Source organism: Balaenoptera musculus, chromosome 8 (assembly GCF_009873245.2).
Source record: "Balaenoptera musculus isolate JJ_BM4_2016_0621 chromosome 8, mBalMus1.pri.v3, whole genome shotgun sequence".
NCBI classification, from domain to species: domain Eukaryota; kingdom Metazoa; phylum Chordata; class Mammalia; order Artiodactyla; family Balaenopteridae; genus Balaenoptera; species Balaenoptera musculus.
Window position 1 is genome coordinate 105,101,689 of NC_045792.1, and position 21,758 is coordinate 105,123,446.

Here is a 21,758-nt window from a genome sequence, read left to right on the forward strand (position 1 = left end):
AGTGTCAGAGTGACCGATGGGGCTGAAATGTCCCCCAAATATTAAATCCTTGTGCTTTTTCTCCCCAAAGACAGTTAAGAACAAAAAAAGTTCTATAATCTGATATACTGCATATATATATGTACATATTTTTTTAATTTTGATACTCTGTAGGAAAAGACAAACAAGGAATTTGGATATCCTACTGAAATTTGTTGTAACGGGATTTGACCTGTACAAAATTCTAGATGACTATGGTTATTCCTATGCTGTTGTTACTTGAACTGTATCTTCTTAGGGAGATACAGTTAAGGGGTTATTTAGCCAGCAGAAGTTCCCTTTCCCTTGTCTAATGGTGCTCTCAACGTCAGCAAGTCACCTCATCCAAGTTACAAATTGGCTTGCTTCCGAGGCCACTGCTTTTTAACATAACAGCGCTGTTAGGTCGAAATAAATTCTATTAATGATTTCCCCACCCCTGCCCACCCCATTCCACCCACAAGTGAATGCATTACTTATCCCATCAGAGCACCATCAGGAAGGCAAGATGGACTTCTGCCATACCCAGCCCTCTGTTCTGTTTCCTCAGTACAGAATGTTCAGGTTCCCTCAATCCTGTCGGTAAGAAGGGCAAGAGCAGGAAATCGCAAACCACGCGGACTGAACGTTCACAGGAAGAAGAGAGAAGCAGCCTCCTGCACAGGTAAGCCGACGAGAGAGAGAGAGAGAGAGAGAGAGAGAGAGGGAGAGAGAGAGAGACAGAGAGAGAGAGAGAGAGAGAGAGAGGGAGAGAGAGAGAGAGAGAGAGAGACAGAGAGAGAAGAGAGCGAGGAGAGGACAGAGAGGACAGGAGTAGTACAGAGAGAAAGGCCCGAGAGCTGAGACGAGAGAGAGAGGGAGAGAGAGAAGAGAGAGAGAGAGAGACAGAGAGAGGAGAGAGGAAGGAGAGAGAGAGAGAGGGAGGGAGGGAGGGAGAGAGAGAGAGAGAGAGAGAGAGAGAGAGAGAGAGCGAGAGAGAGAGAGAGCGAGAGAGAGAGAGGGAGAGAGAGAGAGCGAGAGAGAGACAGAGAGAGAGAGAGAGAGAGAGAGAGAGAGAGAGAGAGAGAGAGAGAGAGAGAGAGAGAGGCCAAAACAGGGTCAGAGGACTGTTGTGTCCAGCAAGAAAGGAGGTAAAATATAACCTGGAATCTGTGGGATTTTATTTCAGAGGCACAAATTTATTTGAAGCAGATATTAAAATATATTGTACAAGCATTTAACATGACTCCAAATTCTTCACCAACTAACGTGTACATTAATGAAACTTAGCTTTCAGTAAGTTATAAAATAAAGGTAAAAAATTTTAACATTTATTAGAAATTTGGACACTAACTGGTTATTTAATATTAAATAATTATTAAAAATTTTAATGTGAACACTAATGTAGTCATGTTTTTTTTTAATCAGCTTATATGGGTACAGAGTGAAACCGTCATGGAAGAAACAGTACAATGTCTGGAATAACCCTGGAGAATGAATGAAGGTAAAGACGAAAGAAAGCTGGTCAGAGAGGAAGATAGATACTGGGTACCTGGGGTTCATTATGCTCTTCTGGTCTACTTTTGTGTGCATCTGAAATTCTCCATAATAAAATGTTTCTAAAAATAAACGCTGAAACTTCAAGACCTAAGAAGTCAGAATGTATCCCACATGCTTAAGACAACGTCCAACTCTGTGAATATACTAAAAACCACTGAATTGTACACTTAAATAAATAAGTGAATCATATGCTACAAAGACGTCATAAACACAGAAAAAGAAGACACCCAATGGTAATAAAAATATACTGCCACTGGCTTCCTCCCATCTTCCTCATTCTTTTCTTCCTATTTTGGGCTTGGTTTTCAAGAGAATCTACAAGTATTCACTATGACCCATGTATTCATTAGCTGTGCTGTAACAAATAGGCTAAAGTGGTAACAATAATAAAGGGGGTGTGGCTGATATTTTGTTTTAAAGTTATAGAAGAGTTCAAAAGAGGAAACAGATCTGTGATTGACCAAGCACTTGTAAATTTAAAACCTAAATTCCTAAAAGCCTAAACTCTATTAGCTAGGGCCAGCGGTCCCCAACCTCTTTGGCACCAGGGACCCGTTTCGTGGAAGACAATTTTTCCACGGACCGGGGGCGGAAGGGATGGTTCAGGCGTAATGTGAGAAATGGGGAGCGATGGGGGGCGGCAGGGCAGATGAAGCTTCGCTCGCTGGGCGCTCACCTCCTGCTGTGTGGCCCGGTTCCTAACAGTACCGGTCCATGGCCCGGGGGTTGGGGACCCCTGAGCTAAGGCAGTAAGGTGAGAGCATAGAGGATTCTGACTTTTTACTTTACATATGCCTATACTTTAAAAAGTGTTTAAAAGTATATGTTACTTTTACAATAAATATATTTGGTACAAGGTTTCAAATGTTACTTTTCTGGCAAAATCTCATTTAGAGGCTTTTAGAGGTTTTTGTACTTTTTAAAGAAGACTATGAAAAGAGTTATTTACCTGATATTCCACAACATAACAGGCTTATTTCTTTAAATTTGTTTAAGCCAAATAAACGCTCATCGCTTGGCCAGTTCTCAACAAAAGATTCTGCTAATGCAGAGGGAACTAGTTTTATGATTAAACTACTTTAATAAAACCACATTTGTGAGATGAAACAAAGCAGCATCTTCATTTTCCCTAGTCTGTGTATGTGTGGCTGTGTGGAGATAAAGGCTCTTTTAAAACAGGAGTAAGTTGGCTGCAGCCTTGATAAAGTGCTTTGGGATCTATAAATGAGTGATTAAGAAAGAATAATCCAAATGTTAGCTAGACTTAACTTCTAGGGCATCTAAGATCTGGTCTAGGAAAATCATCCATCTCTTCACTAACCTGAGATTAACCTCCTGAGTTGAGTCCCGAGGGACTCCAGACTATCAGTGTTTATCCTGAGAGTAACAGGCTGGGCTGCACTAGCCTGAATGTTCAGTAGCTGTGATGCTCGTCTGGCCCTGGAGGGACACGGGCTTCCTGACTATACTGCCTGTGGCTCTGAAGATTCTAAGGTCCACCCTGGTTATCTGACCACGTCGACTCTCTACGAGAGAAGAGGTTCTCAACGGGGGGGGGGGGGGGGGGGGGGGGGCACACCTGTCACCATCCCTGTTAACGATCGATCGGACTGTGTCCCACCTCTCAGGTGAGCTGGGGCAGGAAAGGGTGAGAATCCTGACTCCCTAGAATGCACAGCAGTCATGTGGTTCTTCTCACGTTTTCTTTTCAGTATCACGGACCCTAACCTTCCTGCTTCCTGATCTCTATGAAAACATTCTGCATTTACTGCTTTCATGGCTTCTTACAGCCTTTTCTGAAAATATTTTATAGAACACATTAAAATGTGAGATGACAATGCAATGATTTAAAGTATAGCTTATGTGATTACCTAGTGAACACATATGGATTACGAGAATTTAAACAGACAAATGATTCCTAACATTTTACTGGACAAATGATTTCTAACATTTTTCTAGAGTATGTTCGATCTACCCAAGGACCAATCTAAGACAATGTGATCCTGTTGAACTTCACAAAATCGGATGCCTTGATGAACATCAAGAGGAGACTAGAATGTCTAAAAGGCTCTAGGCAAACATGAGCTAGGAGAAAGACAGGTGAGTGGAAGTCCAGGTAAAGAAGGCGCCTTTCAGGACCTTCTCAAAATTGAGGTCTGATCCAGGGTAACCTGAGGCCCCAAGACTCCAAAGGCTTCTGAGTTCCTTCGGCATGAGCACCCCAAGGGTTGACTTGTAAGCAACACGTTTCCAGGAAGAGCGCCTTCGCTTCTCCAGCCTGTGTCCTGCCACGTCAGATCAGCACTGCTGAGCTTCATAGAGGCACAGGGTGGGGGAGAAGGACACTAAATGACTAGGACAGAAAAGGAAGTTTCTAACTCTAACCAACATATCAGTATGTACATGGCATTTCCTTAAGGCTGAAAGTAGTATGAAGGAAGAAGAAGCTAAATACTTCAAATGAATTTTCAAGTCGAGGCCCATAAATTTCTAAAATTACGAAATGTTTGTCATTTTCTACTGAGGAAACAGAAGAAAGGGTCTGATCTGCTTTGGACCAAAAAAAAAACCCCCAAAAAACAAAAAACCCAAAGTGATATATTCAACATTCTGAAATCTTAACTACTGTACCTCTTTAAGCAAGCACAAACTGTAGCTGGTGCTACTTAACATAAGCATTACAACTTTGTTTTTAAAAAACATTTCTTGAAACCAAGAACTAAAAGAAAGAAATTAAAGCTGTAGAGAATGCTCCAACTTCAGAGGACTCATACTATACCGTGAATCGTGTCTGTCACCTGGAAACCAGAGTGCTCCAGGCACGATCGCATGGACAAGCCTGCAGCAGAGAACACATGCACATACAGCTAAAGTGGTACATTACCCCCAACGCCCTTCACGCCACCCAACACAAAGACATTCCTTCCCAAGAGGGCGGGCTGCGGTCACACCAGCGTTCCAGGGACCAGAAATCTGTACTGGCTTCATGCTCTAAAGCCCAAACATTTAAGACCAGCAAGACAAAGACACTTCGCATATGTCAAAATTAGACACAGTAGTCTGTGGTTTATTTAGTTATCAAAAGAAGGCACCAAAGCAGGTACGGAAGGTGATACCACTGTAGGTTGTAATTTGGCAACTATCTTTGGAGAGTATTAATGGAAGAAATACTAGGTTAGACCAAATGGGAACACGCAATACTAGAAACATGTTTCACTTCTGAGAGGGAGGTTTTGACCGCCTTAGAAATAGGTATAATTACACCATGCTCAACACATACAAGGGGGGTTTTTAAAAGCAGAGTAAATTAGGTCATGATGACCTAATACAATGAGAAAAAAAATCGAATGCGCCGTGTTCAGTTAGCGGGGACACGCGCTCAGCCTCTCGGGACCGAGCAGGGCTCTGCACGGAGGAGCCATGCCGTCTCAGCTCCAGCGGGAAGTGCTGCAAGCAGGCAGCTTCTCAGCAGCCAAGAGGTTACTGCCAACTATCTGTAGGCTGCTCTGTAATTTATCGTGACTGAATTTTTAATTAAACTGGGGTTAAGAGAAAACAGGGAAGAAGACATTTTGTTTTCTGGATTCAAAAAAGACCGTGTCCCAAACGGTACTCTTTTGAGTCACTGATACAAATCTGCGTTGTGCCTTGATGCCTTTCATTTAATTATTGTTAGTACATCAACAAACACTAATATTAGCCTTCTACTACTCAAAGAACAAAAACAAAATTTTCCCAGACAGCACTCGAGAGAGCGTTGGTGTACTACAAACGTTCATGCCTGTGAGACCGTGCAAAACGGTGAGGCCGAATCTCTCCATTCGTGCAGAGAAGGGACTGGCTCGACACAGTCACTGTTCTGACAGATGCAGGGACAAAGCCCTCTGAGACTTCCGCCAACTGGCACAGGTTACATTGAAAGAACAATACGTACTGACATTTGTGTCTTCCACAATTCATGATAAATAAGCAAACTGGTTATTTGTAATCAGCCAAACTTGCTTCTGGGAAAAGGCTGCTACTGGACGATGCAGAGCTCATGTTCCTTCCCAGTACCAGAAAGGAAAAAAATCAAGTTACATTGACAGCTAATTTTATCGTTTCAAGCTCTCTTCTAGCAATTATATCTCTTTCCACAATGGCAAAGGCTAAACCAGTACTTCTCAAAACTTCTACCAAGCTATCCTACCTGCTTTAGTCACGGGTAATTTTATAGTTGAATTCGGTTTCCATCGTCTATGCAGCTAATGAGAATAACCTCCTCGTCATTAAAGTTAAAGCTGGCCTATGTGAAATAGACACTGAATTCTACTGATATTCATTGTTTTAAGATCACACCAATATTTTTATGTTTAATAATCTCCTGCAAATAATATCGTGTGGTGTGGCAGTTTTTCGAAGCTGTGTGTGTCTTACCTTGTTTTATTCTCAAAAGGACCCATTTTTCCCCTTGTCCAACACAGGACTTTCCATACGCCCTAAAATTAACACTAATCCTAAACAAAACCTCCAGGGTACAGCTGGGAAGTCTGCTTATGTCTTGTCTTATACAGAAATGGGGGGTGGCAGAGGTAGCTGTTTGTGGGACAGAACTGTGGGCCTTAAACCCAACCAGGAGGTTTTACCTTGGCCTTCTGCTACTTAACCCTTAGTGAACTGCACCAGAGAGCAGTCATTTCAGGGCTGCTATGGAAATAAAGGAAGTCAGACATCTCGCAACACCAAGATGAAGAAAAACAAGAAAGTCGAGAAGCATCTCGTTATTTTAAACCAAGTTACTTGTAAATGATTGCAAATGTAAATCAAAAAAATACTGCTACATAATATTTGATTCTCACAGAGGTAAAAAATTCCAAAGCTGGAACGAGGAGGAGAAAGGGAAAGAAGGGACATACTAAACTAAACCAGTCTATCATGTAATTAAGCAAAACAGCTAAACATTCTGAGAAAATACATACGTCTATCATTATGTGCAGTCATCAATTAACATGTTTCAGGGAAGGAGCTCATTCTAATCCACCTTGAAGGACGTGACAACTGCATTTATATGGCCAATTTAGGAAATACCAAGCTATATTTGTACAAGTGCACATGCATGTATAGGGATGTGTGTGTGTGCTTTCCTCTAAGTAGAGTCAAAAATAAGGAAAGCATAACGTTTGATTTGCGTGATATTTCTGTCTTTAATCCATGCATTTATGAAAGTAATGTGACTTATTATTTGGGTTCCATAGTTGCTCAGCCACATCTCTTAATTAATGCAAATCCTGGCAAGTTACTATCAATTTTGGCCATTTTTGGTGAAATCCCTGCCACCGTGCTGTGAGAGCTCAACTTGTAAAGCGCACGGCACTGCCGCCGGCCTCGAGTCTTACTGACTGCTTAGTCTCGGCCCCTTACTTTCCTTCTCTCTTAAACTGAAGTTCCTGTTCGGAGTTCCTGAATTTCTTCCCCTCCTCATGTTGCCAAAGTATTCAAATGGCCAGCAGCTTACAATGGCCATTAATGTCCGAAACTCAAACTGGCAGCGAGTGCCTCTGCCAAACCTCAAAGAACTTGGGAACCAAAAATACTTGAGGCTGTAGGTTTCATGGTTTTACTAAGTTCAAACTTCAACAAAAAAGTGTACTTGAACTAGGGACTCAATCAACTGAGTAATGATATTGAAAACATTGAGTCCCACCTATAAAGCAAAGGAACAGCTTTTTTCTAACAAAAATGAGTTTGTCGTCAGAGTCAGTTGTGAGACTGTCAGACGTTTGCTCGTTATCCATCTCGTGAGCTACTTGCTTCCCTTTCTACCCATGTGCTTTCAAGCATAGCTTCTACTCTTCATCAGCAGATGCAGTTTCAGGAATGGAAACCAACAGCCTAGTAAAAATAGAATTGAGAAGCTAAATCTAGAGTGCTGCCCCCTCCTCCCCCATTAACTGCATGTAAAACATACTCTGATCCATTCGTTTGGTAAAAGTTAATTCCATTTTAAGTGGCTTCAACTCTTCTCTATTTTTCTACTGAGTTACCTAATAGTCTTTTTTTCCCCTTAAAAATACATAGGGACATCGAATTCTGTTCAAACAAACTCTATTTCCAGACATTTCTATTGCACTTAAGTACTATCAGGTAATAATTCTAGACTGCTAAAATTTCAAAAAGGACAAAATATTAACTACTGATGGTGAATCTTTATTAGGGGAAAAGAAAACTGCGAGGTCACGGCCTGCGCTGCAGCCGGCTGTTGCTAAGTTACCTGTCCTTAACAGGGCACACGTGCCAGCCAACACAGCAGCCACCAGCGCCATGTAACCACTGCAATGTAAATTAAGTAAAATTACGTAGAATGTAAAACTCCATTCCTTGGCTGCACTTGCCACTTTTCAGGCATATGAGGGCCACACGTGGCTGGTGACCGGCGTCCTGGACAGCATGCGTCAGAGCACCCCCTCACCTCCACAGGGCTCTGCTGCTCTCAGGGCACAGGGCCTGCCCCCGGCCTAGGAGGAGCGCACCGTGCACACTGAAAACGCTCCTATTTAAGTTGAAACAGAAACAAAGGCTCCATAAATCAGATTTAAACAATAGTCTCATATCGCATGCAATTCCAGCAGCTGGCTATTAAAGTATTTTTAAAGTGTTGCTTAAATAAAAGCACACGAAACGAACGGGCAGAAATGGGACTTGGGACTTAATTGTTACAGAAGGTCCTCAGAGAAAAAGATGGCTGAAGGTTGATTTCATTAAAAGTCCCAAAAGGACATTAATTGGGTAGTTCAAGAACTGTTCTGAAACTGCAACTTGATTAAATAAAAAACTGGACTGCATGGTAAGCACAGACCCTGTTCTGCTTGTACACTGTCAGTCAGGGGGCAGGGTCGGCTGTCAGTCAGCACGTGAACCTAGTGCCAAAGTGGCCTCAGGTTTCCTCAGACACGCTAGCTTGTTCCTAACCTCAGACCCTGACCACTCTCACATCTGGACAGGGTTAAGGGAAAATTACCCAATGAAAAGGTTCAGTCACATCATGACAATTTTTTTAAATGAGTTAATATGCAGAGTGCCAATTTTAACTTTAATATTTCTCAACATATAATCGAATCATCACAGATATGGACATGACCTGCTTTTTAGACTGAGCTGAAAGAGACTAGTCTTTAAAAAAAAAAACTGAGTCAGAAAACTATCCTCTGTTTCATGAAGATCAAAATGGGCCCTTCCAAGGAAGATTTAAATGGATATCAAAATTCTACCACAGAAACATACACACATTTATATGTGTGGTCAGTAAAATGATAAATTCATGGTATAGTTTTTTTTTTTAAATCCAGACATTTGGGATATCCTATAACTGGTTAAGACAATTCAAAAAATAAGGTACTTTAACTGAAAGATTCAATTATTTAAGTAATACAAAAATTTAGAAAGATTAGGAATCTAACAAATTCAAAGTTTTAAAGAAATCTCAAAGGGAGGTAGTTAATAAATTCGGCTTCACTGAGCTCATACTTTTCCACTGGGACTATCCCTTTTTGATGATGCTATACAAACAATACTTTCCCCACATTCGAATTTTACAACCTAAATCTGAGCTGAAAATTTCAGTGTGTGGAAAATCCAAGCATTATCCAGCACTATTAAAGATTTAACCAACATTGTACTTCCTCTGGATATAAAGCTGGGCGTATTTGTACTAGTTTACTAACAAATAGTAAGTAAAGACAGAATTTACTTAGAATATAAACAAAAAACCAAGTTGTGCAGCCCAATTAAAGCAAAAGCAATATATTTAAATAGCTCTTACAATACCACTAACAACGTATTTTAAGTCTCTTCCCAGGTAATTAGGAAAGAGGAGGAGAACTGTGACCAGGCCCCTCCCATCCCCAAGCAGCCGAGGAACTCACCATCTTCAGAATCGCGCCGTACAGCCGCAGGAGCACCTTCCGAGGCTCGTCACCAACGGTGGCCAGAGTGTCGGGTAAGGAGCACTGGAACAGCATGTTACTGAGGCCACCTCTGCCAGAAACAAGAGGACCGTAAGTTATCTGTATTTTGGAAGCAAGCTAAATCGCTTGTGGATGAGAAGTCAGGACCCATTCCAGGAGAACTGTCCTCATCTAAGTCTTCATTTAATCTCTCAGGATACTAGCAACATAAATGATTAACTCTGCAGTTCTCAGATCAATTCCACGAGTCACATTAAAAACAGGCAAATTCCAGATCTGTTCTTCTAGGATAGCGATGGGGGGAGTTTTTATAATTGCATGTGGCATCTGCCTCAGAGAGTGACAAGGAGTGAGGAGACCCTCTTCAGCCCTGGTAATGGGGGGAAATCCCAGATGCCTCCCTTCCAGCCCACATTCATGTATGATCCAAAATTCCCATCATATACCCATCACTGCCAGGTTTAACTCTTGGGGCAATACTTAAACCATCTCCTCCAGGACTTTCCACTATGAAGTGGAAAGATCCACCCCTTCTTAACCAGGTTTGCCTAACAGCCTTTTCAAAAAATTTGCAACATTAACAATTACTGGAGCTCTGAGAGCTCTAATAATTAACAATTATTGGAGCTCTCAGAGCTCTCAATACCCTAAACCTTCTACTGTGACTACCAAAGACAAGCAACAAGTTACAGGGGACGTTTAAACAGGAAAGCATAGCCCCGGGGACAAATCACCTGCCTGGGTTGGAAATGATTAGATGCAGAGGGTGGTTAGTTAATGCAGGGATTGGAGTTAAATGAACACAAAATACTGTACAATCAGGAATTCGAGACCAGAGGCAACTCATCTGTAGTAGACTTCAGAGTCCCCAAATCCCATTCATAGCCAGTCAATAAAGTGTAAGGAGCTATTACATAAGCAAAACACTATGCTGGAAGCTCGGGTAACACAAAACTGAAACAGGCTCTGGTTCCTGCCCTCGAGAAACTTCTGCTCTAATGAAGAAAGCAGACATAAAACTGTAAGACAGAATTCAAAATCATGGGACAATGTCTGAACCAGACGCTTCAGCAAACCCTGAGTCTACACCTGCCTGTCAGATGCATCAATGTCACACAGCAGTATAGGTGAAACTCATGGAGAAAAAGTTATCAGCAAGGTGGACCAGAGCTTCCTAGAACGACGTCCCCCAGTCACAGAAGCCAGCAGCCTCTTTCCCTGTTCTATCCACTGACAGTCTTAGTGAAGCTACGTTCCCCGAAGTGAGGCTAAATACAAACCTAAATTGCATCATCACACACCCAGTCAGACAGGGATCCTGAGCACGCAGTGACAAGCACCGCCAAGAAATGGTCCAAGAGACAGAGTTCACTTTGTGTGAGGAAGAAAGATAACAGGGAGAACTTTTTATCTGGAGGTTGTTAATGTTGCTGCATTAACGGTGCCACAAAAATGCTCAAAGTTCCACCCCTGTGGCGGACACTCCCCACCCTCCTGGGTTAGAGAACCTGGGCTGTGCTCAGGCAGCAACGTGCAATGCGTCAGGACTCTATTTACCAGCTGCCTCTACAGCTGGCCGGGCCTGTTCGACCAAGTGCTGGCAAATAAAATGTCAAGGAAGTGTCTATGTGGCTTTTGGGAAATCAACGTCAGACATGCTCACGCGCTTGCCCCCTCTTCCCCATCCATCCTGCTGTGCGGACCGAGGAGACAGTGGTGGGTCAGGGCTAAGCTACTGCCTCTGGGCTCCAAATTCCCACTCCAGTTCTGCTGTGATGCTGGGCTGGGACTCTGCCGATGACAAACCTCCTTTATCAGCTGCTCCCATTCATCAGGTTCTGGCGCAGACGTGTCTGCCTGCCGCTCCTGCCCGCGTGCTGCGGCAGCAACCCGCCCGTTCCCGTCCTCACTTCATTGGGCGACCCCACACCAGCCTCGGGGTCCCCAGCAATAGCCAAGCAGTGCCCTCTCCTTGGAGGTCGGGATCCCAACTCCGTGGGTCCCTCCTCTCAGCTTCCAGGTTCTGATCACCCCAACCTCTTCCCTTGTCCCCCAGCCCCGGGAGCCTGCTTCCTGCACCACCTAGTATTCCTTATTTTAATCACTTGTGTTCCCTTTTTGCTTTTTTGGTTCTCCACCGCCTGTTCACCCAGTTCCCTATATTAAATCCTCTATGGCTGCTGAAATACCTAGTGGTGTTTCCGTTTTCTTGCCAGGATCCTAACTAGCACATGTGGCCAGAGCTTTATTAGCAGCTTCTTAGATCACGAGATTAACAGCCACATCCTAGGAACAGCAGAGCGGTTAGTTGAAAGGAGTCTGCATCCCCATCAAGCCGTGAAGCTGCCACACCTGCTCAGCCTGGCTACTCCTGGACCTCTTTAATGCACAACGGAAATAAACTTCTATATTGTTTAACCACTGTGACTCTGGGGTCCTCTGTTATAAGCAGCTAAACCTAGTAGTAACTGATACAGCGTCACCACATCCACTTACTCCTGTTCTTCCAGTCTGGAAACTCCTCACTCTTCTCTGCCATCTAAAAACTACCTACTGGGCTTCCCTGGTGGCACAGTGGTTAAGAATCCGCCTGCCAATGCAGGGGACACGGGTTCGAGCCCTGGTCCAGGAAGATCTCACATGCCGCAGAGCAACTAAGCCTGTGCACCACAACTACTGAGCCTGCGCTCTAGAGCCCGCGAGCCACAACTACTGAAGCCCGTGTGCCACAACTGCTGAAGCCCGCACGCCTAGAGCCCGTGCTCCGCAACGAGAAGCCACCACAATGAGAAGCCCGTGCACCGCAACGAAGAGTAGCCCCCGCTCGTCGCAACTAGAGAAAGCCCGCGCGCAGCAACGAACACCCGACGCAGCGAAAAATAAATAAAATAAATAAGTTTATAAAAAAATTAAAACTACCTACTGTTTAAAACCAAGTTCAAAGCCCAACCTCCTCAAGAATCTTCTGCTGTCTTCCCTGCTAGCTCCTGAAGACAGGGGCCACGTCTAACTTCAATTCTCAAGGCCCAGCGGCCCCAGATGGTGGATGCTCAATGGAGACTTTCTGAAAATGACAATGACCCACAGCACTCTCCCGGAACCTCCCTTCTCCAAACTCCTCCCTGCTACATTGGGTAACTGACCATCTCACATTGTTCTCTGATAGGCTGGCGGTCAGCCTTGGCTCTCTAATTAGACTGTAAGCTCCCCAAGGGACAGTCCCCTCCTCCTGGGGGAGGGCATCATGTAAAAGAAAAGCCACAGGCTTCAGAGCCAGGGAGCCGATTCAAACCCTAGTTCTGCACTTACTAGCTGTGTAATCTTGGGCACGCTGCTAAACCTCTGTGACCCTCAAAAATGCACTCCTCTGTAAAGGAGCAGCACTTAAATTCAGTCACTGTAAGACCTCAGGGTCACGGAGCCCTGGGGCCGCAACGTCCTGAGCATGCAGCAAGGGTGGGGTCATTCCATCCTCCGGACAACCTACAGGGCAGTGCCAGTACTGCCTCCATCTCACAGAGGAGGAAACAAAGCAAGAAAAGTGGCAGAGCCACGATGGAAGACGGCATCTGGCTCCAGAATCCTTGCTTTTAACCCTCATGCTGAGAGACGGGACACAAGCAGGAGGGCACCACGTGCCATGCCAGACACACAGTGGTGCTGCGGGCACCGCCATCCATCACAGGAGCCCAACGTCAGGACAAGTCTGTACTAACTTGCATAAGACAAATGGCTCTGTTCCTGTGGCTGCTGTCACTTACGACCACAAACTTCGTGGCTTTAAACAACACACATTTATTATCTTACAGTTCTGGAGGTCAGATGCCTCTAGACAGGTCTCACAGGGCTAAAATCAAGCTGTCAGCAGGGCTAGACTTCAAAAGGACATACCTCATTCCAGGAAACACACACAAAATAACTAAAACAGATTCGGAGTGAGCTAATGAATTCAAAGAGGGGTTACCGGCAGGGATGAGGAATTACGGTTTAATGGGCACAGAGGTTCAGTTTAGCAAGATGAAAACATTCTTGCGATGAACAGTGGTGATGGTTGAACAACAACGTGACCGACTTAATGCCACTAAACTATACACTTAAATATGGTTAAAATGGTAAATTTTATGTCATGCATATTTTACCACAATTTTTAAAAAAGGAATGAAGTCCTGACACGTGCTACAACATGGATGAACCCTAAAAACATGCTCAGTGAAAGAAGCCAGAACAAAAGACCAGATATTAAATGATTCCATTCATATGAAACGTCCAGAACGAGGAAATCTACAGAGTGGGTGCCTAGGGCTAGGGCAGAAGGGGACTAAAGGGGACAGGGTTTCCTTTTGAGGTATGAAATTGTTCTAAAATTGATTGTGGCGATGGCTGCACATACCTGTGGATATATTAAAAACCATATGCTGGGACTTCCCTGGCGGTCCACTGGTTAAGACTCTGAGCTTCCAATGCAGGGGACGTGGGTTCAATCCCTGGTGGGGGACCTAAGATCCCACATGCTGCACGGCCAAAAAAAAAAACCCATATACTAAAAACCACTGAATCCTACAATTTAAACAGGTGAATTATGTGATATGTGAACTATATCTCAATGGTTTAGAAAAGAAAAAAAAAAATCTCATTTTTCTTCACCAATGAAACTTGAATGTGCTTCTACAGAAACAACGTTTCACAGATGTAAATAAAAGTCATTTTAAAGAATATTTTTCAACAGCTTATTTAAAGAAAAGCAATCATGGCATCTGGAACCTCTGCAAGAATAAGGACCTACTTTCCCAGGAAGCAAGCTAGCTGTCCCCCCCGCTCAGGAAGGCATGGGGAGCAGGAAAGCACAGAAACAGAAGGGCCCGGGCAGCCTTCTCCTTTCCCCTCCACTCAGGCCCGCGCCCCAAGTGCATGGCTTGTCACAAGGGCCTGCCACGTCCAGGCACAGCCAGCACGGGCTTCTGGCTACCAAGCAACAGGACAGGCATGACATCAGTTAAAAGCCCTAGTTTTCCTTCCTGTCACATACTCTCGAAAGCTCAGTCCACGGCGAGAGCAAACAGATGAACTACTGTTCTAAGCTGTGTAACTCGATTCAGTTTATCCCCAGAGTCCCAAAGAAGGAAAGCAGGCCGGCTTGGCCACAAACAAGCCCACAACCTGGAAATCCTTCATCTCTTGTATTATCTGTAGCCGTTCGCCCAATAGGCCCTAGTGGGAAGAAGTAAAACATGGATGATTTTTAAGTAACAATCAAAATAAATAAAACAATGTCATTGTCACAGATGACCCAAACTGTCAGAAACCACCTAGAAAAAAGTCAGACACCAACGAGCTAAATAATACGACTAGGAAGAAGATACGATGGGAAGATACGCCACAGAAACGACAGCAGAAACACAACAGCCAATTTACCATGGGATTTGTCAAGAATATCCTTCCAAGTAAAACCCCAGGAACGCTCAAGGATTCCAAAGAAGTCTGAAACTTCAACCTTTTTAACATGTGGCAGAAGATCTTTATAATAAACATACATGTCATAATTAAATTTAGGAGGCACAGAGATACTCACATAAGCAAAATATCAAATAAGATGAGAATAACATATTTATTTCATATTCAACATATGTAAGCAAGCCATGGCAGGTAGGACACTGAAAAGAGAAGTCACTGCTGGCGGGAATTCTACAGTGCCCTAGGGATCCAGCTGAGTGTGCGTCCCTAATCATCACCCCACAGGTCCCTCAAACAGTACCAATGGAATAACGAGCAGAATACAGAGCTGCTTTTACAGACTGCTGATCAGATGCGAAAATCATAATTTCAATTTCTCTTGATACACAGCTTATCAAGAATTAACTTACAATTGAGAATAATTTGACTCATCAAATGACAACACACATAGAACATAAAGGATATTCGAAAAAAGAACCATGCAAAAACAAAACAAAGAACCAACTCCAAAATGAAGAACCAAAAGGCTAACTGGTTCATATGCTAAAGAAAATGAATTTGTGAAAACAGAGCCACAAAGCAGTTGCTTGGTAGTGCTGTGCTGCTTTTGGCACATTCAAGATCACCTACACACCACAAGTGACGAAGAACCTGGGTGACCTGGCATATTTTTTAAAACTCAATTAAGTTTATCAGTTGTTGAAGCAACTAAAGTAGGCTGCTTTAACGTGTATTAAATTGTTTGACTTTCAGATTTTCAAATCCAGGTTCCAAAAAGTTGTGTGTACGTGAATCTGAAAGACCCCCAAAATAAAAAAGACAACTACTTACCCAAATTCTATTATTCAAATATAACCACTTTGAACACTGTAGTATATATTTTTCTTGTCATTTTCCTAAGCTCCTTTTCCCAATTTCTTTCTTTTTATTAAAATTGGGATCATGGCAAATATACTGCTCTACAAAGTTCCTTTTCTACTTATATTATGAGCATTTTCCATCAATTCAGCATTAAAAACATCATTTTTAATTGTGCACGGAATTTCACCTTAAAGATACAGCATGGTTTAACCAACTGCCTAATGCTAGAGTTTTCCCATTATTTTTTACTTCTACACACAACTCTATAAAATGTATACCTATATCTCAATCTTTATGCACAATCTGAGGAGATCCTTTAAAGCTGGGTTTTCTAGACCAAAGGGCACTACCATTTTAAAATTTCTTGATGCCTACTGCCAAAGTGTCCTAAAACAGAGCCACACTGGTTCACTCTTCACCTGTCAGTAGTGTCAGAACTCCTGTCTCATATCTCAATTGACCTGTTTTTTAATCAATTAAAACTTGATATTATCAAAAATATAACTTTTTAAAACATTAAACTGCTAGTGAAGATAATGAAATTTTTTAATGCTTCAAGATATAAAGTTAACAAATGGCATGAAATATTTTAAAGTCAAAAAATTATTGCAAAGGGAATATTTGTAAGTACATCAATATGGGAAAAATAGTTAACGAAAATAAACTATGAAACATACTGAAAGTTAGCAACTTTATTTAATTGGATTTCTTGATGATATGCCTTAGTGATTCTATGCTAAGTAACTTCCCCCCAAACTGATAAATGTCAATTCATTACCTGCCTCAAATGAAGCCATACAATTTACTGCACTAATCATTAAGAGGAGAAAAGAAAACTGGAAGATGTAAAATAGCAAATAATCTAAAATTTTAGTTGATCCAGACCTGATCAACTAAAATTTTAGATTATCTATTTTACATCTTCCAGTCAAAGAAACTGTGTCACAGTTGGCATCATACTGATTGCAATTAATTTTATTTATTTATATTTTTAAGAGATTTCCTATTTACTTATTTGTTTGTTTGTTTATGGCTGCGTTGGGTCTTCGTTGCTGTGCGCGGGCCTCTCACTGAGGTGGCCTCTCCTGTTGCGGAGCACGGGCTCTAGGCACGCGGGCTTCAATAGCTGTGGCTCGAAGGCTCTAGAGCTCAGGCTCAGTAGTTGTGGCGCAAGGGCTTAGTTGTTCCGTGGCATGTGGGATCCTCCCGGACCAGGACTCGAACCCGTGTCCCCTGCATTGGCAGGTGGATTCCCAACCACTGTGCCACCAGGGAAGCCCGATTGCAATTAATTTTGAAAGAACCCTGACAAATTCCACAAAATCATTTCAAAACAAAAACCACTCCACGAAACTAAGACCTGGCATTTGATGCTACTGTCTCTCAAAGTTCCTCGCAGCAGGAAATATCATCACACCTTCCTGGTGTGAAAGGTCTTCTTAAAATAGAAGCCTAGATGACAATTGGTTACCTACAGTCAAACATGAACCAAATGCTCCATGACTCACAGGATTATTAACCCCCCATACGTGAACCACCCTACTACAAGTACACCTGTCGCAAAAAATGCTCTAATGTTTCAGCACTTAGACCAAATACACAGGTTATAAAAGACTTCAAAATTCTGTTCTAAAGATCAGAATCTTATTTCAGAATGAAACAGAATTTTAACACCAATGCAAAATGGTGGTTACCTCTGGGCAAAAGAAGGGAACCCGAAGCCAAATGTTCAGATTTGATAAAGCTATTTTATTATTTTCAAAATTTTATTCTTTACTACTTTATAAATGTTTGTAATTTTTAATAAAGAGAGGTTGTTTCACATAAAACTTTATGGCATCTAATACACAATCACCAGCATATACTATAATGAACTCTTCTCAAAAATCAGTTGGTAATTTAGTATATGTATAAAACCAAGATCACTGGTAGCAAGGGGAAAAAAGGCGCCGGTAAAAATATCACAATGGGTCAAAGCAACAATAATCTTGTCCAATATCCTCTCAAACTCAATAGGGATATTTGTTGGGGTCTGTGGAGATCCTCTGACAGAGGGCTCAAAAGATCAGTGACATCTTCAAAAAGTTAAATGTTGAGTTACCAAATGACCCAGCAATTTCACTCCTAGACATATACCCAAGAGAAATGAAAACATATGTCCTCACAAACACTGAACACAAATGTTTATAATAGCCAAAAAAGGGAAAGAATCCAAATGTCCATCAATTAATGAGTGAATAAACAAAACTGTGGTATATCAAGCAATGAAATATTATTCAGCCATAAAAAGGAATGAAGTACCAATACATGCTACAACACGGATAAACCTAGAAAACATGATGCTAAGTGAAAGAAACTGGTCACAAAAGGCCATACATGTTGTATGAGTCCATCTATATGAAACGTCCAGAAGAGACAAATCCATAAAAATTAAGTAGATCAGTGGTTGTCAGGAGCTAGGGAGGGGAGAATGGGAAGAGAATGCTAATGGTACAGGGTTTCATTTTGAGGTGATTAAACTGTTCTGAAAAAACAGCAGTGATCGCTGTGTAACTCTGTAAAAATAGTAAAAAACACTGAACTGTACCATTTAAAAGGGTGAATTTTGTATTACGTGAATTACGTCTCAATAATGCTGTTTTTTTCCTTTCTAAACCAGTGATAACTTGCCTTAAGTAGTTTATTAAATCGACCATTCATTGATTTATTTGAACCTATGAATGACCGTCCTCTTAATATTAAGCTCCGTGTGTATGATCCATGGCAATCACCATTTGATTAAAATCTGCTCCCAAGTAGTGAACGCTTCCAATGAAACTGCTAGACCCTGGGAGAAATCAAGCCCTCAAACAGATGCCTCTGATTTTAGGATCTGGAAAAAGAAGAAGCATTACTAAGGACTTTGGAATGAGAGAAGTTACCGAGTTTCAGGAAACCTCTGTGTCACACTGGGTTTCCAGCTTCCCACACCTACCTGTAACTCTATTTGGAGGTGGCACCTGTCCCCCACCAGCACGACCAAAGGTGCTTCCCTCTGGTCCTGGCCATACACTTCTTTTTCTCCTCCCCACGTTATCTTTTTGTGGCCTACTCCCGCAGCCCCCCAGTTTGAGGCCCGTCAGGGAGGGCTCACACACACACACACACACACACACACACAGCCCACCGCCTTCTCCCCCACTCTCCCATTACCTGGTTTCCACAGCCCAGGCACCTGCCACCATCCAGGCATCCAGGCCATTGTCAAAACCGTCAAGAGAAAACATTCCAGAATAAAGCCTGGGGAGGGAAGGTTTGCCAACACCGGCCTCCCGTGCCCTTTGCCCTCCTCCTGCCGATTGGCTCACTTCCGTGCTGTTCATAATCTCTGGACTTGTCAAAGTTTTAAAATTATGCTTCAGTAGTTGTGAACATCTCTGAACTGGGTGGCTTCCACGGTACTCTTTAGTGCAGCATCCTGAATTCCACCCCTGCGCTGGCAGGCCAAACGCAATGCAGGAAAACTAAGAGAGGAAGACTCGGAAGAGATGAAATTTCCAGTAGCCTATGTGCAGGGGAAAGCAGTAAAAGGCCACAACCATAACTTCAGGCATTAATTACCTGCCATCGTGTGTACACCCTACAGAATCCTACTCACCCTTATTCACAGTCCAAAACGGACAAAGGGTGACTCACAAACCAGGTCTGTTTGCAGCTCTCATCAGTAAAACAGGGTCCCTGAAATGGTCAGACCCCTGGGGCGACCCTGCCTTCTCCACATGACTCGTCCATACGAATGTCACTCGGCCCTGGACTGTGGCAGGATGCCTACCTGCGGAGGTTTCCGACCCATGGGAGCACCGACTGGACCTCAGCGTAGAGATGCCACTTGACTTTACTACTTACCTAAAATATAGGACTCGTCAACACGCTCAAGGTCATTTGAAGGCCTTGCCAGACATCATACTCTCAGGATACTTTTGCACATACCTTGCAAGCAATAGGTGCTATCGTAGAGAACTGCTTATTACAAAAAATCTGGGCAAAAATAGAGACAGGTGTATGTAATCTCTGCCTAAACTGAAGTGCATACCTGAGTGACTAGCTGAAATAACCATCATACTGTGTTAGAACTAGACAGGAGTCACCACTTATTAACACTAACTCCTGGCAAGCTACTCAGCCTCTCTGGGCCCCAGGGGTTAAGAATTCCTCTCCCTGAGGCTCGTTGCCCGGGGTTAAATGAGATAAGCACAGTCAGCTAGTACCTGGCAAGAGTGAGCACTTAATGAATGGAATCTTTTATTACCGTGATTAACTTAACAAAGCAGAAATTCTAGTATTCAAACTGTCCTGAAAAGATCAAAATGGTATTTCAATTAAAATATAACACTATATGGCTATTCAAAAGAATAAGGTAGCTCAATAAATACCAATATAAAACAATCTCCAAGACACAGTGCTGCTTTTAGTGCAAAAAAAAGGGATCTAGTAGTGGGATTGCTGGGTCGTATGGTAGTTCTATTTTTAGTTTTTTAAGGAACCTCCATACTGTTCTCCATAGTGGCTGTATCAATTTACATTCCCACCAACAGTGCAAGAGTGTTCCCTTTTCTCCACACCCTCTCCAGCATTTATTGTTTCTAGATTTTTTGATGATGGCCATGTACCAAAATATTCATTGCAGCTCTATTTACAATAGCCAGGACATGGAAGCAACCTAAGTGTCCATCATCGGATGAATGGATAAAGAAGATGTGGCACATATATACAATGGAATATTACTCAGCCATAAAAAGAAATGAAATGGACATATTGGTAGTGAGGTGGATGGAGTTAGAGTCTGTCATACAGAGTGAAGTAAGTCAGAAAGAGAAAAACAAGTACAGTATGCTAACACATATATATGGAATCTAAGGGAAAAAAAAAAAAAGGTCATGAAGAACCTAGTGGCAAGACGGGAATAAAGACACAGACCTACTAGAGAATGGACTTGAGGATACGGGGAGGGGGAGGGGTAAGATGTGACAGGGTGAGAGAGTGGCATGGACATATATACACTACCAAATGTAAAATAGATAGCTAGTGGGAAGCAGCCGCGTAGCACAGGGAGATCAGCTCGGTGCTTTGAGACCACCTAGAGGGGTGGGATAGGGAGGGTGGGAGGGAGGGAGACGCAAGAGGGAAGAGATATGGGAACATAGGTATATGTATAACTGATTCACTTTGATATAAAGCAGAAACTAACACACCATTGTAAAGCAATTATATTCCAATAAAGATGTTTAAAAAAAAAAAAGTGATCTACTGTTAAGTATTAAAGAGGGAGGGGAAGCTACACATTCTCAGCCCCTCGCACAGGGCCTAGCGCATTGCAGCTCTCAGTGTTTGCTGAAGAAACGAATACACCCACACATACTAATATATGCATGACATCTCTCTGGAAGTGCTTGCTTCTAGGGAGAGGCGCCGGGGTCAGAGATGGAAGAAAGACACCCTTTCGTAATGTTTGAATCTTAAAGCCAGTACACTGATTATCTACTCAAAGATTTTTTTTCTTTAACAAAATGAGCAAAAATAACCCTTGTTTTTTTCCAACTGTCCTGTGTAATCCCTTCACAAATAAAAGGAATGAATGCTCAAGGAGGGAGCTATCCCACTCAACTGACTTCCTGGTTAATCATCAGGTCGGTATGAAGTACCATCCTAACCACAAGATAAAGAGAGGCTAACAAATAAAACACTCTTGTGGAAAATCTAAAAACTCTTTGTACCTCCCTCCGTTCCTGCCTTAAATACGGGGTGGCAAATGTGATGTACCCGTTCACGTTTCAAGCCCCTCCCTGGCCTGGGGCCCTTATTCTGAACATGAAATATCACTACAGAGCGCTAGGGAGGTTAAGACACACACAGAGGAACTCAGATGTGAACGGCTTCCAAGGCGGGCCAGGGAATGTTCTTAATGCT

General features: G+C 42.7%; 1 protein-coding gene across 4 annotated transcripts in view; it reads right to left on the reverse strand.

Moving 5' to 3' along the window:
- Window positions 1–21,758, reverse strand: part of CHKA (choline kinase alpha) — a 61,543-nt gene that overhangs the window by 26,901 nt on the left and 12,884 nt on the right. For all 4 annotated transcript variants that reach the window (XM_036859346.1, XM_036859347.1, XM_036859344.1 and 1 more), the window contains exon 2: window positions 9,459–9,570. In XM_036859346.1, coding sequence (XP_036715241.1) covers window positions 9,459–9,570 — 112 coding nt within the window. The remainder of the gene's footprint in view (window positions 1–9,458; window positions 9,571–21,758) is intronic.